Source organism: Babylonia areolata, chromosome 6 (assembly GCF_041734735.1).
Source record: "Babylonia areolata isolate BAREFJ2019XMU chromosome 6, ASM4173473v1, whole genome shotgun sequence".
Lineage (NCBI taxonomy): Eukaryota > Metazoa > Mollusca > Gastropoda > Neogastropoda > Buccinidae > Babylonia > Babylonia areolata.
In genome coordinates this window covers 28,559,447-28,582,896 of record NC_134881.1, presented here as the reverse complement: position 1 = coordinate 28,582,896, position 23,450 = coordinate 28,559,447, and the positions used below count along the sequence as shown (strand labels likewise).

The following is a 23,450-nucleotide window of genomic DNA, read 5'->3' as shown; positions in this document are numbered from 1 at the left end:
TGCCTGTATCTTATAAACAGATAATCTTATCTGTATGTATTAACATGTTTTTGTTTATGTGTTTGAATTATTAGTAAATTACTGAGTTTGAATTATTGGTAAATTATTGAGAGGGCTCAAAGATAGATTGTCCGTCAGATGCACGGAAGAATCGCTTATCTTTGTTGTGGACAGAGTGATTTTTCTGTGTAATTGACTGATAATTTGTCATCGCGTTATTGTTTAATTATTGAATTATTAGTGAATGACAGAGAGGGCCCAGAATCAGTAATAGCACAGGGCGAAACCACGCGCAAGGTGACTGTTGTAGTTATGCAACGCTTAGCGGACCCATCACGAGTGAGGGCTGTGTAGGCAGTATTTGAAATTATGTAGTGTAGCTGAAACTACCAGGTATTAATATCACACTGGTCAGTGTAGCAGACAGTCTACAAGCTTCAGAACAAAGATAAGTGATTTTTCTGTGAATTTGATTAGTAATTTGTCATCGCGTTATTGTTTAATGTTTGAACTATTAGTAAATTATTGAGAGGGCTCAAAACTGCCCGAGCGAGCGGAGCGAGCTCAGGGAATATTACAGAAGGACCTGTATTTTTCTGCAAAATAAAATCTGCTACGCAACAATACCCAGATGCACCCTTCCACCAGCTAAGCGGCAACAACCTGACAAAAATCCCCAATCCCACGGCTTTCATACAGTACCAATGGGATGAATGGCTGTTGGGTTAAACAGTCACTAACTGTATGCAGTCTGGCCTTAGGGCAACACCAGGCTGACGGACTCCACACAGATGGACATCCATTGCCCTTCCCTGATAAGAGGCTCTGTCAGGGCGACCGAATTTGTTCCCTCACCACATAGAACACCCTTCTATGGATACTAACAAAACCCTGTCTCGCATGTACCTCGGGGATCAGCTGCATAGCACGAGACATAAATTCAGATCCCCCAAACCCCTAAACAGGCGTGGCAAAAGAGGTGGGAAAAGATTGTGCTTAGGTAGCAGAATGACAAAAGCAGAGCGGCTGTCAAAGAAATTCTTTAGAATCGGCAGTTGGAATTGTTCCAGCGCGAGAATGAGAATCTCAACAATTGAGAAATTGGCATATGATTTTGACATTTTATGTCTCCAAGAGACCAGGACAAGTGCAGACAGACCAATGCATTTTGAGAATTTCACAGTCTTCCAAAGGAATGAAGGAAGAGGAGTAGCAATCATACTGAGCAAAAACCTAAAAAACAAAGTTTCCACCATAAATCTAGAGAAAATAATGGTGTAGCAACTCATGTGAACTAGTGGGGGTGCGTCTCAAAAAACCTGATGGAATTCACAAAAGGATCGTGCTCATCAATGCCTATGTTCACCCAGGAACCTGCACAACAAAAGAGGATTGGGCCTTTTTAGAGGAAATAGTGAACGAACTTGGAGACTCAGTCATTATCTGTGGAGACCTCAATGCAAGATCGAAGTTATGGGACCAGCGGAACACCAACCCACAAGGACTCGCACTTGAAGGAATGATAGGGGAAATTCTTCTTAGCCCATTAACAACCACATCCCCAACTCACCTTGGAACAAGACAAGGGGACAGTGACAGTGTGATCAACATCGCTCTAACATCTCTAAAATTCAGAGCAGAAATGAATGCAGAGATGCTTCCACACCAAGGCAGTGACCACCTCCCAGTAGTTTTCAGTCTACAGAAACTGTCAGATAAATCCTGTATGAAACCGCGTGATCCATTTCAGTATGAAACCAAAGAGACAACCGTCATCGAAAAATTAAGACGCAGAAGAAACAAAAGAACGGCACCAAACAGGATGCAAACTATTCAGCCCCCATGGTGGAATACCGACACAGAAAGAGCCTGGATAGAAAAACATGCGACTGTCAAACTTTGGCAAAAAGAAAGAACAAAACCATCTCCGGACAAAGATATTGAAACAAAAATTAAAGAAAAAACTAAACAGTTTGAAATCATTGCTCAAGAGGCCAAAAATGACAAGTGGAAACAGTTTTGCGAGGCACTCAGTTATGACTCAACATTGACAGAGTTCTGACAATTTTATCGTCGCATGGAAGGGAAAACGTGCACAACAACAACCCCAGACATGGTAGACACTGACGGAAACAAGCTTAAGACAAACGAAGAAAAAGGATCCGCCCTGCTCAAACGTTTCATACAACAGAGCGATCAAAGAAACTTAGATGAGAAAAAGAAATATGTTGAGGAGTTAAACCAAACCCTTATGCAGACTGGACCTGATGATGACTTGACAATAGATGATCTAAACGAAGCAATAGCTAAATGCAAGAAAGAATCGGCTCCTGGCCCAGACAAAGTTCGCTACTCAGACATCAAGGAACTATCGGAAGAAGACAGAAGCAAACTTTTCAATCTGTATCAAAACAGTTTCCACAATGGACATGTGCCGGAGGACTGGACACACAGCTTCTTAAAACCCATACCAAAACCAGGAAAGGACCATATCAGGTAAGCGGCTACCGGATCCTAACCATGCAAAACATTGCTGGAAAGTTCATGGAACGCATGAAAGCCAGGAAACTTGCAAGGGATCTTGAACACAGGCACATTCTCCCTTCAAATCAAGGTGGTTACAGAACAGGCAGGTCCACATGGGAACGAGCGGCCTACATCTAGGAAAATCGGAAATCCTCAGAAAAGTCAAAGAATATCAAAAAGAACAGGTACAAGGCCATCACACCATCGATCGCCTCAAAGAAATAAAAGCAGAGAGAGGGAGCGACCGTAAGTCTAACATGAAAGGTAGATCACGATGCTGTGCAAATCAAACAAATATCGGCATCATTTCCAAACCAACATTGCGCAAATTTCTTCAAAACGGAACAGAGTCTCCGCGGGCTTTTCCAAATACAATAGACTGAGCAACACACTAGACGCCACGTTCTTGGCATCAGAGATCTTTTCCCATCCCTCTTGCGGCCAATCAGTGGCAGCCTCTGTGCATGTGTGTATGTGTGTGTTTGTGTGTGTGTGTGGGCCTGTGTTTTTGAGTGCGTTTGTGCATGCGCGAGGGTGTAAGTATACACAAGTGTCAGGAGAGTTCTGTGCACGTGCGTATGTGTGTATGTGTGAGGGGGAGGTGGGGGTGCCGGGGTGAGGGGGGGGCGGGGGGGGGGGGGTAGAGGATGAGGTATGTGAGTGTATGCATGCCTACACTGTGGGAGCAACAGGATACTGGAACGTGCGGGTGTGCATATATATATATATCTTTGTATATATGTGTGGGGGGTTGGCGGTGGGGGATATGGGTGTATGTGTGTGTGCTTGTACAAGTAAGTCTTCTCTGTGTGTCTGTGTGTGTGTGTGTGTGTGTGTGTGTGTGCGTGTGTGCCATGGAAGCTTCGTTACGTAGCCTAGAAATGAGTGTGTGGAGGAGGGGGGTAGAGAGGGTGCAGGGTAATGTGTGTGTGTGTGTGTGTGTGTGTGTGTGTGTGTGTTGGGGCTCATGTACGTTTATGTGTATTTGACTGTGCTTCCATATCTGTGAAACTGAATGTTTGGTGCATATCTATTATGCATATGTGTGTGTATGTGTGAATGTGTGCCAGTCTGCTTGTTTTACATTTAATTTGCTTATTTATCATCATTGTTGTCTTTTTTATTTATTTATATATTATTATTATTAATATTATTATTACTTTTTTTTATTTTTAATTATTATTATTTATTTATTTATGTACGCTTATAGTTGACTTCATCAAGTTTTTGTGCCTTATACATATTATTAGTAGTAGTAGTAGTTCTTTTTTTGTGTGTATTTATCTGTTATTTATTTACCCTTTTTTTTCTCAAGGCCTGACTAAGTGCGTTGGGTTACGCTGCTGGTCAGGCATCTGCTTGGCAGATGTGGTGTAGCGTATATGGATTTGTCCGAACGCAGTGACGCCTCCTTGAGCTACTGAAACTGAAACTGTTTATTTGTGCTTGCCTGTGTGTCCGAACAAGATCCTGTGCATGGCGAAGAAAACTAACACCTTTTGCTCACACCAGTCTCACTACTTCCAAAACCTTTTTTGTGCAAACAACACATGCCTCAAAATTTTCACGACAATCAGTCACCGTACAAAATGACTCATCAGATCAACTGGTGGAGTGATGGCCTAGAGGTAACGCGTCCGCCTAGGAAGCGAGAGAATCTGAGCGCGCTGGTTCGAATCACGGCTCAGCCGCCGATATTTTCTCCCCCTCCACTAGACCTTGAGTGGTGGTCTGGACGCTAGTCATTCGGATGAGACGATAAACCGAGGTCCCGTGTGCAGCACGCACTTAGCGCACGTAAAAGAACCCACGGCAACAAAAGGGTTGTTTCTGGCAAAATTCTGTAGAAAAATCCACGTCAACAGGAAAAAACAAATAAAACTGCATGCAGGAAAAATACAAAAAAAAAAAGGGTGGCGCTGTAGTATAGCGACACGCTCTCCCTGAGGAGAGCAGCCCGAATTTCACACAGAGAAATCTGTTGTGATAAAAAGAAATACAAAATACACAAACTCGCATTTTGTATTGATGAGTACGCCAGTATTATGCACTGAATGCAGGCCGGTACACTGATGTATAGACAAGCAGAACCAATCACTTTTCTTCCTGGTCAAGGATTTGAAAGTGAAATATGTGTGGGAATGTTGAAGACAGGGGGTATTGGCATCAAACTGAAACCTTGGGCCAAATGAATAGCATTCTGAGACTTCTTGAGTGAGGTGAATGCAGTATTTAACAGGTGTGTATGGATACCTCATGTTCTTTAACCAGCAATTTTAGAATAATTCCTACCACTTAATTCTGGAGCATTCCAGACTGTTTTGAATTGTGAAAATATCTGCAAATGTGTTCCTAACCTTAAAATTCACATAAATTAACATAATTGTATGTGTTTTTCTCTGTGCTATTTTCGGGTGTTTGGTTGGTTTTTGTTTGTCAGTGTAAAATTTTGGGGATGATTAACATTTAGGATTGTTTCTTTCATCTATCCATCTTGCCCATTCTGTATCACCTCCACCCATCTCATGCAAGCCACGTGGTAGCTACCTGGATGAGCCAGAAAGCAAGACTTTCCCTGGCACAGTAATCAACTGCTCAACTGATTTGCATGCCCCCCCCCCCCTCCCCCCGACCCCCACATCTTTTTTCAGTAAGAATAACTAAGCACAGACATGTAAACTCTATGATTTATTTTTTCATTCAGGCAAGCTTTTTGCGAAGATTAATGCTGTAAAAATAGGAGAGGTCGTCAACCAAAATTTGAAACTGGCCACAACAAAAGACAATTCAAACAAAAAACCAATACTCTCACTAGTTTCAGAGAATATATGAACTACATATACCAATGATTTTTATGAGCTGTAGGTCAAAACAATGGTTTTTGCTTTTTTTTTGCTTTTTTTTTTCTTTCTTTAAAAAGTTTCAACCACTCAATAAAAGTCAACAATCCATGTACAAAGATATTTATTGATGTCATGCACATACACGCATTTTTTAAAATCGATTTTATCTTCTTTCATTAAGAAATATTGGTTCCCTAAACTCAACTAAGATATCACAAAGGAACAACACAGAGCTAATTCATGACTCTCCATACTTCCCTCCTTTCACCCTCTGCAGATAGCAATTTACCTTCTTCTTCTTTCTCAGTGGTCCATTTACTCCAAGGTGATATAGACATGTACCCATTCATTCATTTCAGCGCACGCACACACATACATACTCATGCAATGGATGTGGAGAATGGTGAAGGATTAGATGAGGGGATGAGGGAGTGAGGGGGGCTGTTATCACACAAATAACCCAGCTATTAGTGGGAGTAGTTGGGCACTGGCTGGAGGGTCACCAGTCATAATACCAGTAAAAAAAACCAACAACATTACAACAAGCTATCCACCACAGAATGGCATATGACCTTAGCAGTTGATCTTACAAATCGCTGAGAATCACACAAACACCTTGAATACCGTCATATCTTGTACTCAGAACTATCCCTCTGGTCTTATAATTGTCTGGCAGTTTATTTTTTCCCCCGGGGAAGTCAGAACAGATGTCACATGATGCCATGAATCAAAGAGGATTGTGTGTTGCCCTCTTCACCTTGTACATTCTCTCTCCAGTCTTTCTTCGCTTTTGCAGTTTTCTATACATCATTATAATGTTAAGTAGTCATCAAAAAAAAAAAAAGAAAAAGAAAAAAAGTTTCACTATCATACTTCTGTATGTGCACCCGTGATTGAACCTAACTGAATGACACGGGAAATGAATGAGCGCTAAGGCAGCTGTCAGTCAGCTCTACCCAGGTAGGCAGCCTATTGTGTGAGTGACTGCATTTAAAGAGAGCTGAGAGTTCGGTCTTTGACAAAAGATAGGTGGTATGTAAGTATCAATAATACATGAACTGTTACAAAACAAACAAACAAAAAAATTTAAATATCAAATCAAACAGCCCCACTGCTGTAGTCATGTTATATGCTGAACATTAGAGAGTAAGCACTTTGAAGAAAACTGTGTTGCCCCTGGTTTCACACCATTGCACAAACATCAAGCAAACTGATAAAGTCATGCACTTTGTTGACTAATCCTGAGGCATGGCATGCAACATATCCACTGGCATCTTGATTACCAGACAAATAACAGAAATGAATAAGTAGTATCAACATGTATACTTCTTCCTTAAACAATTAAATGTCCAGTTTTCAGAACCAAGACTACATAAAAACAAAACAGGTGAACATTCAACATTCTGGCCTCTCCAAGATCGTATCACAAGCTGTATGGAAGTACTGGTTCAAATTATTCTATTCTTGGTCAAACTGTTAACACTTCCACAAGGTGATGATTATCAAAACGTTTTCTCAAGTTCAAATTTCATACACACACACACACACAGAACACACATATACACACACATACACACACACACACTCCTTTTTTGTCAATAAAAAATCAATGCAATCCTATATCTTTTCAAAAACAAATTCATCATTGTATCATCAATGACAGTTGTGGAAAAACAATGCTCGTAAGTCACTTGAATAAAAAAGAAGGGTATCATCAGGAAAAGATCATGAACAATGTTTCTTACAAAATCAGCAGGGCCTCACAGGAGCTAATCCCTTATCACTGTCAGTATTTTTTTTTTCATCCATGTTTGTTGTGACAGTAGTGTAAAGCACAGGTCTGTTCTGTGCAGAGGTGCCACAGTAAAGTCATTCCTTTGCTGAAAACTGATTTGTATGCAATGTACCAGTCAGAACTCATTCCTTTGCAATGGAACCAAGTAGAAATGAATGATTTATAATTAACTAATTAACTCATATTCACAAAATATTCAAAATATACAATAATATTCATCAGAATACATTTGCAGTGATTCCAGTAAGAACTTGATTCACAAAGACAACATTCAAACTCATGAACTGGCAGCGATATCAGACTGGAACTCAATTCTTTAGCACGAGTACCAATCTGTACTCATTCTTCCACTGTGTTACCCCTATGAAGTTACAACACATCAAAACACAGGATGCAGCACCAGATTAAACTCCTCAATATGTAGTGGGTACCTGCTGGAATTCAATATACTGATGCCAGTTAGAACTCAACATGATGCGACACCCATGAGAACTCATTCCATCACAATGGTACCAGTCTGTATTTATACTGTTGCCGAAGTACCAGTCTGACTTCATACCTTCGTGCTGGTGCCAATCAGATCCCATAAGTTTCCAGAGGTACCTGTTTGAAGTCATTCCTTTGCAGTGGCACCAGTTGGAACATTTTCCTCGATAGTTGTACAGGTGTATTATATTCTCTGTGGTATTACATATCTTGGGTATACTGATGGGAGAGTCTTTTGAAACTGATGCTGTGCAAACAATTTATCAGTAACCATAAAAACCTTTCAGCGTGTCTGCTGAGGTCAATAACTGCTTTTATGAAAATGACATGATGGTAGCTTTGCAGGTGCGTGTAATTCTGATTTGCATGATAAAATACACAAAATATTCAGTTGGGGGCATTTCTGTGCATAAATTGCCTGTTTGTACAATTCTGACCTGCACGACAGAATTCGCAAAATATCTGGGGCTTTTCTGTGTAACATCCATTCATATAACACTGTTAAGACAAATATCACACACACATGATTCATCTGAAAAGTTTTCTAATTTCTAAATTCAACACACACACACACAAAACACACACACGCACACGCACACACACACACACACACACACAAACACACACACACACACACAGTCCTACAACCCCAACCCACTTCCTTATAATTCTGAACAAAGACCTAAAAAAGAAAATCACCTTCAGGTTTCAAAGACCAGACAAGCAGTTTCAGTTTCAGTTTCAGTTGCTCAAGGAGGCGTCACTGCGCTCGGACAAACCATATACGCTACACCACATCTGCCAAGCAGATGCCTGACCAGCAGCGTAACCCAACGCGCTTAGTCAGGCCTTCAGACAAGCAACTTTTAACTAACAGAATTCACATGAAACAACAAATTAGATAGCAGTTAAGTATTTGTGCAGGATCTAACAACGGCTCACAAACAACTTTTAACTCCACCTGACTACAAAAATATAGGCAGTAAAATTAGATCGCAGTTAACAAAATTATTTGTGCAGGATCCAACAACGGCTCACTAACAACCTTAACTCCACCTGACTACAAAAATCTTGACAGTTTATCACCAAGAAAAACAAAATTCCCAAAAATACAAAGAAGAGAGGTAAAACCCTAGCTATACTGAAACAGCTGATGGACCCTATCCAGGGACTGTCATCAAGACTGTTCCTCCTCTCTGTCGGTGTCCCAGTACTCCTGCGTTTGCATCTCTGTCAGGCGAGAGATGGTTCTGTCAAAGGCAAACAATTCCTCCTCTCCCGTGAAGATGCTCGCGTGCTGGTTCTGCGAAGCCTGTGAAATGGAAACCAAAAGTATGTTCCCTGTTTTACAACCTACTGTCATTTTTTTGTCGCTGTTTTTTGTTTTTTGTTGTTGTTTTTTTTGTTTTTGTTTTTTTTCATTTGTAATTTCTATAGACTCAGCAGTCATGTTTTATTTCATAAATCTATGTTGCTTTTAGTTACAAACCTTCATTATTTATTACAGACAGAGCAGTCATCTTTTCTGTTGGTAGCATCATAAAGCTCCTCTGTATGCACAATGCTCAAGGTGGACGAGTGCTTCACTCTATGTCTCATTTATAACTTCTGATTAGGGATGATTAGGGAAATTGTTTCTATGTACAGGCTGACATGTTCTTATTATAGAAACAGTACATGCGAATAGGCCTGTAAGTTCCTGTTTTGGATATCGTACGTTTGTAGAGTGAACTTGTAGGCGCATAAACAACAACCAAATTCTCGCCACATACACTTCAATTTAACATGCAGATCCCTGTATGCATATACACAAACACACATATCAGATCTTACTGTATCCAATTTCGTGTTGGGCTATCTGGCAAATATTTCAGCACATTAAGGAAGCCAGTTTATGTTAAGCTCTCTGGCAAATATTAGCACTAACGGTAGTCAGTTTTGTGTTATTTTATCTAGCAAGTACCAGCACTTACTGTAATCATTTCTGTGTTGGTCTGTCTGGCAAATATCAGCACTTACAGTAGCCAATTTTGTGGGGGTTGTCTGGCAAACAGCACTTAAAGTAGCCAATTTTGTTAGGCTATCTGGCAAATATCAGCACTTACAGTAGCCAATTTTGTGTTAGGCTATCTGGCAAATATCAGCCCTTACAGTACCCAATTTTGTGTTAGGCTATTTGGCAAACATCAGTACTTATGGTAGCCAGTTTGTGTTGGGCTGTCTGGCAAATTTCAACGATCAACAGCAGCCAATGGTGGCACGTAAGAAGGAGACAGGGGCTGATTAACAGAGAGATTTGTCAAAAATATCTGAAAGAAAGGTAACCGTGAGATGACCAAAGGCCACAGGATGGAAGCCAGAATAATGTCACAAATCTGGTGGGTGCATGCGAGTCTCATGTTGCAGTACTCACTGCATGAATGCCCAGGTCATCCATCAGAGCTCTGTTGGCATCCAAGTCAAACACATCCACAGAGGCGGTGTTGACCTTGAACAGGTGTTTGGGGGCGGCTTCCGCTGAACATATCAACTTCACCTGAAACCCACCACAGGGAAGACAGGTCAACACACACACACACACACACACACACACACACACACACACACAAACACACACTAATATACACAAAGAGAGAGGCATACACACAAAAGGCATACACACGCACACACAGACACACACACACACACACAACATGCCCGCATCACAAAAACACACCTTACAGTAATTCAAAAACCACACATTTGTGTATCTGCATGAATGACAGTCAATGTGTGGCACAGGTGGGCAGGTATGCAGTATCCAAGGAATGTTTCATCTAACATCATCATGAATTGACCCCAATCAAAATGGCTGGGCAGTAAAACTCCTGTATATTTGCTGATGTTTTGGGGTTGTTGTTTTTTTTTTATCAACAAGTATGAAAAAAGTCTGTATTACAGATGGTTTCAAGGATACATCAGAGATGAGTTCAAAGACAACATGGAAAATCATGTAAAAAAATGATTTTTTGGTTTAATCTGTGTTGGGGTTTCATCTGTATTGTGTGTGTGTGTGTGTGTGTGTGTGGTGTGTGTCTGTGTGTGTGTGTGTGTGTGTGTGTGTGTGTGTGTGTGTGTAATTTCTGTGGGTTCTTTCTCATCTCTGTGTGTGTGTGTGTGTGTGTGTGTGTGTGTGTGTGTGTGTGTGTGTGGTTTTCCTCAGGGTGGGACTTTTTGGGGAGGCCTCATGGAAATGATGTGAAAATGAGCATTCAGAGCCAAAGGAAATTTAATGTACCCTTAAGTTCCAAGTGGAATATCCATTAACATGTCAGGTCTATATCTTTTCTGTGTTGCTTTCTGCCTTCTAGGTGTAAAAGCGGGTTGGTTTTATTTTCTTTCTTTTTTTCCTTGAAACTTGCTCAAGTCTTCACTGACTGAACAGCTGATTTCTTACTCTTGTTTTATACTATGCTAACCAGTTACATTAATAACTGAACTTTATGATAATTATCAATAATATGATATATTTAAAGAGAACCTTCTGTCAAACCCAACACGTTTCTGTTTCAAACAGGTTTATCCAAAGGAGAACGATGCACCACAAAAAAACCAACACAAGAAATTAGTTTTTCTAAAATGTAAACACACACATACATACATACACACAATCTCTTGATATAAAATCAACCAAATCATTAAGAAATAAAAGAAAAATATCCCCCAACACACACACATACACACACATGCACACACAGACAAATGGTGTGAGAACATCAATTCCTAAATCTATTTTTATGCCATCCCACAAATCTTCCCAAGGACTCGAACCTTTGCATCATACAGCGTGTCAACAAGGGTGATGAAGCGGCGGGCCTCAGTTCGCATGGTCAGGTCCATGGCCTTGATGTTGCGGAGGAGAACGACGTCAAACTCTCGGCTGATCTCCAGATAATCCACAGCTCCCAAGGCCTGTAGCAAGACACAGCATTCCCTCTTGACACAGCACAATAATACACTTTCACAATTGTCCTTTTTTTTTCTTTTTCTTTTCTTCTTTTTTTTTTTTTTTTTTTTTTTTTGCTGCTTCTTTTTTGATATCAGGTTTGGAACTGGGACAGATCCCCAATGCACATGAATGATTTTGTTTTCTGATCTTTGTAATTACTAAAAACGTTTTGGATTAAAGGTCCCATGGCCTTTTTAGACCATCACAGCAGTGAATTCATATCCACTGTGTTTAGGGCAAGGCACAGGACAGCAGGGCCAAACCAATCCATTCTGCTGTTTCAACCTGCCCCCACCATAGTCTGGTACCTGTTCACACATGGGAAGAGAGAGGAAGATCACAGTAAAGCGTCTTTCTCAAGAACACAACACCCTGCCAAAATAGGGCCTCAAAACCTTTATCCAGTACTGGTGTACAATGGATCAAGACCTGACCAATTTTGCCACGGAACCTCCTTTAAGTCATTACAATTATTCAGATGATCAGCCAGTCTTTATGCATAGCAGTCAATCAGTCGACCATCGGGCAGTCAGTCAGTCGTCTGACTAACAGAGAGGGAGAAAAGAAAATGGGTGAGTGAAGTAAACAGAAGGAGAAAGCATGGGGAACACATTTACCCCTTTCTCTTGTTTTTCCATCTTTTCTGCATACCTTCTCAGAATGAGCAATAGAATCTGGGACACCTCTCTTCAACCATTAATATTGATAATCAAAACAATAAATGGAGTAAAGTTGACACCTGGACAGAAGGAAGAGTCTGCCCCAAGAAACAACATACAGTAATTGCTCCACTGCCAGATGGACTGATCAAGAATGCTCACCACAGCGTCCCCTGGGTAACTTGTCACAGACCACATGAATGTGAATCAGGAGCATCTGAAATTGTTCCCTAGTGACTGGTAACACTGATAAGAAGGCTCTGTTCTGGTTTGAGCTGTATGCTGCTTTGTATATGTGCAGGTAAAAAAAATGCATGCGCCACATACATTGTCAGTCAGACATTTGGATTCTCTTTTTTTCTTTTTTCAAAAATACATCCATGAAGAGAATGACACTTCATTCAGTGACCTTAGTTTAGCAATATGAGCCCATTGCACATTTTTTGTTTGTATTTGTATTTTGTATTTCTTTTTATCACAACAGATTTCTTTGTGTGAAATTTGGGCTGCTCTCCCCAGAGAGAGCGCGTCGCTATACTACAGCGCCACCCTTTTTTTTTTTTCTTTTTTTTTCCTGCATGCAGTTTTATTTATTTTTGCTATCGAAGTGGATTTTTCTACAGAATTTTGTCAGAAACAACTTTTTTTGTTACTGTGGGTTCTTTAACGTGCACTAAGTGCATGCTGCACACAGGATCTCAGTTTATCGTCTTATCCGAATGACTAGCGTCCAGACCACCACGCAAGGTCTAGTGGAGTGGGAGAAAATATCGGCGGCTGAGCTGTGATTCGAACCAGCGCACTCAGATTCTCTTGCTTCCTAGGTGGACGCATTACCTCCAGGCCATCACTCCACTCTCTTCATTGAATAAAGCTCTCTGCAGTGAATCTACAATTGTGTTGTGTTGTGTTGTATTTATCACTTTTAGTGAGAACAGATATTTCTGTATTCTTCTTCTTCTTCTTTGGTTGTGGGCTGCAACTCCCATGTTCACTCGTATGAACACGGGTGGGCTTTCACGTGTTTAACCGTTTTTTCTCACATCATGTAGGCATCCATACTCTGTTTTCGGGGGGACTTTTTCTGTATTAAATTTGGGCTGTTCTCCTCAGGGACAGCATGTCACCACACTCAAAACCACCTTTTCTTCTTGCTTTTTTTTTTTTTTTTTTTAATGCCAACCACTGCTTCATCATCATGGCAGCGGGTAACCACTCACCTTCTCACACATGGCACTGAACGTGGTGTCCAGAACCCTGCCACAGGTCACAGGCAGTACCACCTTGCGCCCGAGTATCGTCAGCGTCCTCGCTTCAACCTCTGTCCCACAAACATACAGTACAAATATTAAAAATGTTTACTTTTTTTTTTTTTTTTTTGGCTTTCATTTGTGCATATCTGCAATCTAAATGTATGACAATTTCGTTCTCCCTCCATTTCTTATCTCCTCTCCTCCATGTCTCCTTTCCCTCTCTTCTCCCTCCTCTCTTATCACTCTCCTCTCCTCTCTGTCTCCTCTCCCTCCCTCCCTTTCTCTCCTCTCCTCCCTCTGTTTTGTCTCCTCTCCCTCCCTCTCTCCTCTCACTCCCTCTCTTCTCTCTCCATCACCCTCTCTTCTCTCCTCTCTCTCTGTTTTGTCTCCTCTCCCTCCCTCTCTCCTCTCCTCCCTCTCTGTTTTGTCTCCTCTCCCTCCCTCTCTTCTCTCTCCATCACCCTCTCTTCTCTCCTCTCTCTGTTTTGTCTCCTCTCCCTCCCTCTCTCCTCTCCTCTCTCTCTGTTTTGTCTCCTCTCCCTCCCTCTCTCCTCTCCTCCCTCTCTGTTTTGTCTCCTCTCCCTCCCTCTCTGTTTTGTCTTCTCTCCCTCCCTCTGTTTTATCTCCTCTCCTCCCTGTCTTCTCTCCCTCCATCTCTCCTCTCCTCTCCTCCCTCCCTCTCTTCTCTCCCTCCCTCTCTTCCCTCCCTCCCTCTGTTTTGTCTCCTCTCCCTCCCTCTCTTCTCTCCCTCCCTCTGTTTTGTCTCCTCTCCCTGCCTCTCTTCTCTCCCTCCCTCTCTTCTCTCCCTCCCTCTGTTTTGTCTCCTCTCCCCCCTTCTCTTCTCTCTCCATCACCCTCTCTTCTCTCCTCCCTCCCTGTCTTCTCTCCTCTCCCTCCCTCTCTTCTCTCCCTCCCTCTGTTTTGCCTCCTCTCCTCCCTCCCTGTCTTCTCTCCCTCCATCTCTTCTCTCCTCTCCTCCCTCCCTCTCTGTTTTGCCTCCTCTCCTCCATCCCTCTCTTCTCTCCCTCTCTGTTTTGTTTCCTCTCCCTCCCTCCCTCTCTCCTCTCCTCCCTCCCTGTCTTCTCTCTTCCCTCCATCTCTTCTCTCCTCTCCTCCTTCCCTCTCTGTTTTGTCTCCTCTCCTCTCTTCTCTCCCTCTCTGTTTTGTTTCCTCTCCCTCCCTCCCTCTCTCCTCTCCTCCCTCCCTGTCTTCTCTCTTCCCTCCATCTCTTATCTCACTCCCTATCTTCTCTCCTCTCCTCCCTCCCTGTTTTGTCTCCACTCCCTCCCTGTCTTCTCTCCTCTCCCCTCCCTCTCTGTTTTGTCTCCTCTCCCTCCCTCCCTATCTTCTCTCCTCTCCTCCCTCCCTGTTTTGCCTCCTCTCCCTCCCTGTCTTCTCTCCTCTCCTCCCTCCCTGTTTTGTCTCCTCTCCCTCCCTGTCTTCTCTCCTCTCCCCTCCCTCTCTGTTTTGTCTCCTCTCACTCCCTCCCTATCTTCTCTCCTCTCCTCCCTCCCTGTTTGGTCTCCTCTCCCTCCCTCTCTTCTCTCCCTATCTTCTCTCCTCTCCTCCCTCCCTGTTTTTACTTTTGTCTTCTCTCCCTCTCTCTCTTCTCTCATCTCACATCACCCTCTCTCTCTTCTCCATCATCCTCTCTTCTCCCTCTCTTCTCTCATCTCCATCACTCTCTCTTCTCTTCTCTCCTCCCTCTCTGTTTTGTCTCCTCTCCCTCCCTCTCTCCTCTCCTTTCCCTCCTCTCTTATCACTCTCCTCTCCCTTTCTTTTCCTCTCTCTTTCTCTCCCTCTCTCTTCTCCTCTCCCACCCTCTCCCCTCTCATATACCTCCTCCTCTTGTCTACTCTCTTCTCCCTCTCCTCCCCTTGTCTATCTCTCTGCCTTTCTCTCCCTCTCACTTCTCTTTACTTCTCCTCTCCCCATCTCTCTCTCTCTTCCTTATAAAAAAATTTCCTGTGATTGTATACACAAATGAAAATTATAGCATTTGATTTATTTAAAGTCTAGCGTCACCAAACTGAGTGAACAGACTTAAAAAAAAAAAAAAGACATGATATCATGGACATCTGATCTCCGTTGATAATACAGAAGTTAATGTCTGTGCTTCATTTCATTATTTAATATCCTCGCAGTCTCTGAACTAGAAACGTACAAACATATCTATGCACCCATCACTAAAAAAAAACACAAATCTGAGTGACGCTCTCAATCAAAAAACATGTCTCTCAGGTGAATGATACTTAACCATCTATAAGCCAAGTCTAACAAAGTAAAGCAACTGCACACTCATTTCTGGGTAAAAGCTGGATGCTGCTGAAAAATCCTAAAATGATATGTAGCCAACTGATGAATTCCAAATCCACAACCTTCATCATCAGTCTGTTCCACTAATCACTGTGTCATCCTATTCTCTCTTTTTTTCTTCGGTGTCTTTAATGTACTTGCCTTCTTATTTTATGCATAAAAGGATTTTCTTTTTTTTGGAAATAACGTTGAAAAACACATACTTACCTATCTAGCCAGTGTAAGGGCCTGTACTGTACAGTATGGGTCAGGATTCCAAGTGCATTATAGTACACCAACAAGATTTACAGGATGTTTCTTTTTCCTTTCAGTAAATAGTTTTATCCTTTCAGTAGATCTGGTAAATTGAGATGCATTTTTTATCTCCCTGCTCCCCTCCATTTCACTAAAAACAGTGAAAATCAAAGACTTTCTTCGGGGGAAAAAATCTCAAGAGTATCAAATCTTCCTTTTACACTTCTCAGTTTACATTTCTGGACTTCCACTTCCGCATGAAAAGAAACTGACAACAGCAACAAACAAACGAACAAATAATCTCTTTTTTTAAACCGAGAGAGAAATACAAAAATACAATAATGACTGTCTTACCCAGTTCATGCTGTTTACTGTACTCTTGCAAAATCTGATCCATTTCTGCATTTGCATCACACTTGGACAGCCTGCAAAAAATAGCAGTTCACTGCATCTATTACACACCTCAATAATGATAACAACAACAATGATGACTTTGATATTATCGATGATGATGGTGAGGATGACCATCATGAAAATGGGCATGATGAACAGCTGTGCAACTCACCACTTTGCAAGACATGAATTCTTAAATAATACAACAGATGCCATCAAACCGTAAATAAACACATATAAATAATAACGAAACTTCACACTACTTTTACAATATCTCAGAACTGCTTTTCTTCCTTCGGTCCTCTGCTCATTTTTTCTTCAGACATAACAGAATGTTCATAACGGAAATCAACTGAATGAATCAAATTCAGACTCACTCAAAATAGACCTTCCCTCGAGCTGGGAGAGAGCGCATTCTGTAGTCCAGCCCGGAATCCAAATGCAGCACATCACAGTATGACTGAAAACAATGTATGAATAAACTTTCAATTCAACTGCATGTTCTTAAAAAATATACAAACACTATAACAGACAAATGAAAGAGAGAGAGAAAGAGGGAGGGGAGGGGCAATCAAAAGTGTCAACTGATGGTTAATCAAAAAGTGACAGGCAAAAAGGAAATCAAAATGATAATGTTGAACAAATACAAACAATTATAGACAGAAACAAAAGAAAGAAAGAAAGGAGGAAAAAAGACATCAACAGGAATGATACAAGAAAAAGATAGTTTTAAATAAACAGACCTTCAGAATCCCAATAAAGGGTACGAAATTTCCTCGCTGCAGACCATTTTTGTACAGATCTGAAACCAATTCATTCAAAGAATCTTCAAATATGAGGTTATGGATTCAGATAATTGGGGGGGAAGTGTGGGTGGGACGGGCGGGCTGGGGAGGGATGGGGGGGGGGGGGGGGGTTCTGTGCAAACTATCAAAGAAAGAGAGAAAGTGAGTCAGTAATTGAGACTGTGAGAGAGAGTGTGTGTGAGAGAGAGAGAGAGATAGAGAGAGAGAGAGAGAGAGAGAGAGAGAGAGAGAATTTATGAGTGTGAGTGTCTGTGTGTGTGTGAGTGTGTTAGTGTGTGTGTCTGTGTGTGCACCATGAGAGAGGAGGGAAAGACAAAGATAAAAGGCAGTCAGACTGAAAGGGTCGACATCTAAACATGTCGCTCTGTCAGCTCAAGCCACACACACCACACAGACTTCCCCCACGGAATTTCCCTGTTGTTAAACTGTTTCCATTTTCATTCTTATTTCTTTTGACTCTGAAACAATTGAAAGAAGGTGCCCCCTGCACAAACTAATGAGAGAGGGATAAAAAGAAAGACAAACGTACACATGATGTGTTATGTCTGCCGAATATTATTGAAAACATAACTACAGAAATCATCACTTCAGAGCACATTTCACATACCTACTAGTACAGATGGTAGAAAGCTGTTTATAATAAAACAATTCTTGATGAAATCAAGACACAACAAAAAAACACACATGAAAACAGATCAAATTACACACTTTGGCCTTCATGTGTCTTCCTAGGTCTAGATTTTCTTGATGAAAGTCTTCTGACAACTGAATAGAAATATTATGCCTTTAACAAAATGGACAAAAAAGACAGGAAAGAAAAAAAAAAACAACATTAGGTTGAAATAAAAGAGTAAAAGAAAGGGAAAAAATCAAACAACTTTTCTTTACATACCATCCGGTGCCCTGTTGGAGGTAGCAACCACAACCACCCCAGTCTCGAAAAGAGCAGTGAACAGCTGCTTCAGAATCACGGCATCAGCAATGTCTGTGACCTGGACATGACAACAAGCAGAACACAGGGAAATAAGAAAAAGAAAACTGGGTCACAGAGAGAGAAAGAGTGTGTGTTGGAACAAGGTGTGAAAATAAATAAATCATTAAAAAAAAAAAAAAAAAAAGGACTGACAGAGAAAGGTAGGTATGTGGGGTGGGTGGCTGTGTTTGTTGTGTCTGAGTAGTGCCAGTAACAGAGTGAATAGTGGGACACACAGAAAGAGAGAGAGATAAAAAAAAAAAAAAAAATCTATTGTGATCAATGTACTATTAACATGGAACCCGATTTCTATAAAAATAAAAAAAAAGGCAGATCCTTTATACAATTACCTAATATATATATTTTCCCCTTCTTTCTAACGTGATAGCATGTGTTTGTGTGCATGCGCACACACGCACACACACGCACACATATGCATGCACTCAAATATGTCCTTGAACATATTTCACCAACCTGTCTTGAACACAAACTGCAAGTGTGCTCCTAATGGACTAATAAAAAAGAACATATTAAATATCATTAGAGAAGAAAAAAAAAAGTTTATGTAATCATGTAAATATTACATGAAATCTTTCACAGTACCTGAAATTCATCGAAACAGAGCAGCCATGTTTCTTCTCTGATTGACTCTGCCACAGGGCGGATGGGATCAAAGCCAGCAGATTCTCGTGTGCTTGTGCGTTTGGGCTGTGTCTTCTTCAGCTGATGAATTCCTGGTTGGGAACGCACAATGATATGTGCCGTTAATAAATAAACTACAGAAAACAAGCTTTGTACTGGCTTTTTAATACACTCACATTTTTGGAAATACTCTCTGAAACTTCTTGGCTATTGCTTATTTCATCAAAAGCTAGAGATCCAGTGAAAAAATGCCAGAGAAACAAACAGGCCCAAAACTTGAAAAATATACTAGCAAGGATCTGTTTAGTCTGAAAAGGTATTCACCACATACTACAAATCTGTTTGGGTTTTCTTTTCATCAAGTTGTGGAATAATAATGTACCAATCTGGACTGTGTGTTCCAGCAATGAAACTTACTTTAGATATTTTCAATAGGCACAATGCAATGGACTTGCAGGAATAGACTGGTGAAATACTAGATCTGCCAATAATTAACAATATTTTGCTGGGTAACTGTTCTCTTTTTATTTCACATTTATATCCAGATCAAGCATCTTGGCTGCGAAGACAAATCTGGCACAGCAGTCTGTTGTAGTTGGTACAGAAGAGGTTCCAGCTTTTCACTTATGAGTCTAAATACTACCCTAAGGTTAACCAGTCTAAATGACGAATCAAACAACATGATCCTAATTCAGACAGAAATTCCAAGAAGACCCATCAGCATTCAATACTCAATGATATCTTGAAGACATCTTTGTCATTTCTATCTGAAATAAATAAAAGAGTAGAAACCCAGCATGCCATGAAAACCAAAACACAAACAATCAGAAATTCTGACTGGTACCTAAAAAAAAAATATATAAAAACAACAACAAAAAAACAAGTGCTCCCATCTCAAGCAATCATCATGAATTCATTTATGGCTTCCTCCAACCAAAGCAATCCGATCTGTTTCACTCAGCTCACTTACTTCGGTGGACATCCAGCATGAATTTGTGGAAATGAACTCTTTTCTTGCGATGTCTTTGTGATGAGTTATAAAACAAATCCATCAGCATGGTTTTCCCACAACCTGAAACAACAGTGATTTTATGGCTAACAATTAACATCAGTTAATCACCACCAGCAACAATATCACACAAAAAGTTAACAACAGACCACTTAACATGAGTTCATAATCTAAAGAAACAAAATTAATAAGTCAATTAGTTAACTAAAATTTATCAACATCAATTCATTATCCACAGAAATTCGACCAGATAACCGTTCACTCTTTCTCTCTCTCTCTCTTTGATGTCACAGTTTCCATATTAATTTGTGTATGCAATACTTTTGTATTCATATGTTGTTTGTATGTTAACAATATTCATAACACTATTTAAAGTATAAAATATTGTTTACTTTTGTTTAAGCACTTCAAATGGGGCGATGGATTTATATTGAATAAACTGTTCGTTCATTCTCTCTCTCTCTTTCTAAGTGAAAAGATTTATTGCATAGTTTGTACACAGGATTTCTTCAACTGTAAAAATCCAGGTTACAGCAATATCAATGAGTATTGTTCTGCACAAGTCTGACAATGATATATAGATACGAACTCGAGAAAATACTGTTACAGTGTCATGTCTGCCTTGTTTTTAACCTTTTATGTTGCCTTTATGTGAATAATCTCAAATAAAATCATTATTTACAAAATACACTTCCCATCTCTCATTAATGCACACTTCACTGATGTTCAACGCTTACCCACACCACCATAGAGATACAAGCCCTTGGGCACTGTCAATTTCTTGGAACCATGTATAGCCTGCAAAAAGAACACCACTTGTTTTGTTTCTTCAGAATTATAAGAAAATAAGAGAAAAAACACCATCACATTTTCAGCATCGACACTAAAGTGAACAGAACATATGTAATACATTGTCCTGTACAGTGAAGATATGCGTTGGGAATGCCAAGTCTCTCTGTACCTCCCCATATATTGTAGCAGCTATCTGCCCATTTGAATAACTAGTCACTGAAATTCCAGCAGCAAACTTCAAGATCAAGCCTAGAAATGGAGAAAAATCTTTTAGAAAAACAAAAAAAAAAAAACAACAACAAAAAAAAACAACAAATAAACTATGTGCTGTGAAATAAGACTCACTTTGATAAGAAGTGTCAATGTTTCAAACCATGGGTTCCTCTTCAGGGACAGTGATTATAACTTAATTTTGGCTTGTGTCTGTTCTGGTAAACGCCCCTTCTCTCCCCCCATTACCACCCCACTCCATCATATTGGTGCAAAACCCTGTATAGGGTAACATACCCAATCAACACCCACCACCAGCTTTGAGAGCAATTTGCTGCAAAAAGAGGGTGGGCAGATACAACGAACTTTACCTGCTATTGAATGCTTCTGGTGTAATTGAGATCTGAACAAAATTTACCTTGGAAAGCCATGAGCCTTCTGTATGCTGGTCAGGGTTGTAGGTGAGGAGATCTTCATGCAACCTCTGCAACCTCCTTATGACCATATGCTGATGACTGTCTCTCTGGAGTTCCCCAATCTCCACCTTGAACAGGTACGCACCCAGAGGTCCATCATCGTTTGGTTTGGCTGAAACAGTGCCACTGCATCATGACAATAAACATCAAGACATATTAGACTATCGACTGCCCCTTAACAATATAAAACATAATCATAAATCATTATGATTAACCACCACACACCAAATTATCTGTTCACACAACATGAGTTTCAATGCTTTCAGTTTCAAACAAGTGAAGTATATAAATAATCAAATTTACTCTTTTTCATGTTCATATTGAAGAAATTACAAACAATATGTTGAATACAAGGAGTGGTAAACAGATTATAAGCCCCATAATTAATGCCACTGAAATCTCTTGACAAAAAGAAACAATGATAAATGTTATATTCCAGCATGTTCTCATTATAACATGTACAAAAATTTCACAAACAAAAGTATCTGCATAAGAGAACAAAACAATGGCAATGCATTATGCCATTAGTGTTATCATCAATATTCTCTCTCTCTAATGGGTTCACTAACACCAAAAAAAGGAACAGAGAAGAGCATCACATGATCGGCTATATCCACATTTCTTCCCCACCACTCATCTAAGTGACTGGTGGAGTGAATGTCCACACCTTGTTGTGAACGCTACTCATTCCGTCTTGAGGGGGAAAATTGTGGATATTATTATTCATTGCCATATGATCATTCTATAAAAACCTTATGCTTGTATGAGATGCAAGAATGTGACAGCAGAAGACCACAGAAAAACCCATGGTGGGAAAATAATACTGAATAAAAATCAAGCTCATGGAAAATACCTGGTATTGCCATAATGTCCATCACACACACACACACACACACACACACACACACACACACACACATTTAGTTTTTTAAACTGGGGATTTTTCATTGACATATTTTCCATGTGAAAAATCTGACAGTACCTGATGGCCTTAATGTGTAATCTATAAAGACATTTAACAAAACACAAGGTCACTCTGATGTAATCGGCAGCTTGATAAGGACAGCCCAAACATAACAGCTGATCAAAACTGGAAATGGAGTGAAAAGTATCGGCACGCTGCAGCCCACTGACTGAGGCTAGCGTGTGCACCCATGGCATCTTGGACAATAAAACTCACTTGCTGCATCAGTTACTGAGCAAAATCGAGCAGCAGCCTTGAAGAATCTGATATTAGATTCCCAGGAACAAAATTTTTTGATAGACTTTATCATCGTTCCGCCGCCTTCATGGTCACTCAGGTCAACTACATTGCAGTTACTCCCCTTGATTTTTTCAGGACAGTCAACTGGGAAGTATCTTCCAGAATGAACTCCCTTGTACCACACACGTAAATTATTTTATGTCCGTGGTACCACACCAGGGAAGGATTGTTGTTGTATTTTTGTTTGTTTTTGTTGTGTGTGTGTGTGTGTGTGTGTGTGTGGATTTTTGTTGTTATCGCTATTTTTGTTTTGTTTATGTTTTAGGTTGTTGGTTTTGTTGTTGTTGTTGAAAATATTAATAATTTTGCTCTTCCTCTGTAACCTATTGTCATTTTTATAGATTTTTTTTTCTTTTTTTAATCAAGTTGTCATGTTGCGTTGCTTCTCTGAGACCCAAAAGTGTTCACGGGAATAACACGTTGTCATTATCATGTTGACATGCCTTCGGCTAACTTAGCAGCAAATAAAGTTATTCTTCGTACATTCCACCGAAGCCAAACTTTAATATAGAAACAACCTTATTGAATATGGTAAAGCCGGTGAAATGTTTTCCCAGATCCCAGGTCATAATGACAGGTGCGATGGCCGAGTGGATGGGGCGGTGATTCGATCTATCCCGGGTTGTCCCGGTGAGTTCGACTCCACGGACACAGATAGAATTCATAAGTTCGTGCTTCGACCCCCAGTTTCGGTTAACCTGGTGGGTGAAAGGTGGACTGACAGTCTTTCTGATTTCCCAGGTCAACATAATGTACAGACCTCACGGCTGCAAGTGGCTGGAACT

General features: G+C 40.5%; 1 protein-coding gene across 2 annotated transcripts; it reads right to left on the bottom strand.

Moving 5' to 3' along the window:
- Positions 1-5,235: 5,235 nt before the first annotated feature.
- LOC143282897 (AFG1-like ATPase) lies at positions 5,236-22,714 on the bottom strand. 2 transcript variants are annotated; one of them, XM_076588777.1, is made up of 13 exons: positions 22,582-22,714; positions 21,344-21,513; positions 20,661-20,721; positions 19,885-19,986; positions 18,876-19,006; positions 18,192-18,291; positions 17,237-17,295; positions 16,871-16,953; positions 16,455-16,525; positions 13,518-13,618; positions 11,461-11,601; positions 10,064-10,186; positions 5,236-8,962 (listed from the first exon to the last, which is right to left on the bottom strand). In XM_076588777.1, the coding sequence occupies exons 1-13, from the start codon at positions 22,673-22,675 to the stop codon at positions 8,828-8,830; spliced, it is 1,371 nt and encodes a 456-aa protein (XP_076444892.1). In that variant the 5' UTR covers positions 22,676-22,714; the 3' UTR covers positions 5,236-8,827. The 2 variants fall into 2 exon arrangements, with proteins under 2 accessions (XP_076444892.1, XP_076444893.1); XM_076588778.1 differs by having other exon boundaries at positions 21,344-21,469; positions 22,582-22,698.
- Between the last annotated feature and the right edge of the window lie 736 nt (positions 22,715-23,450).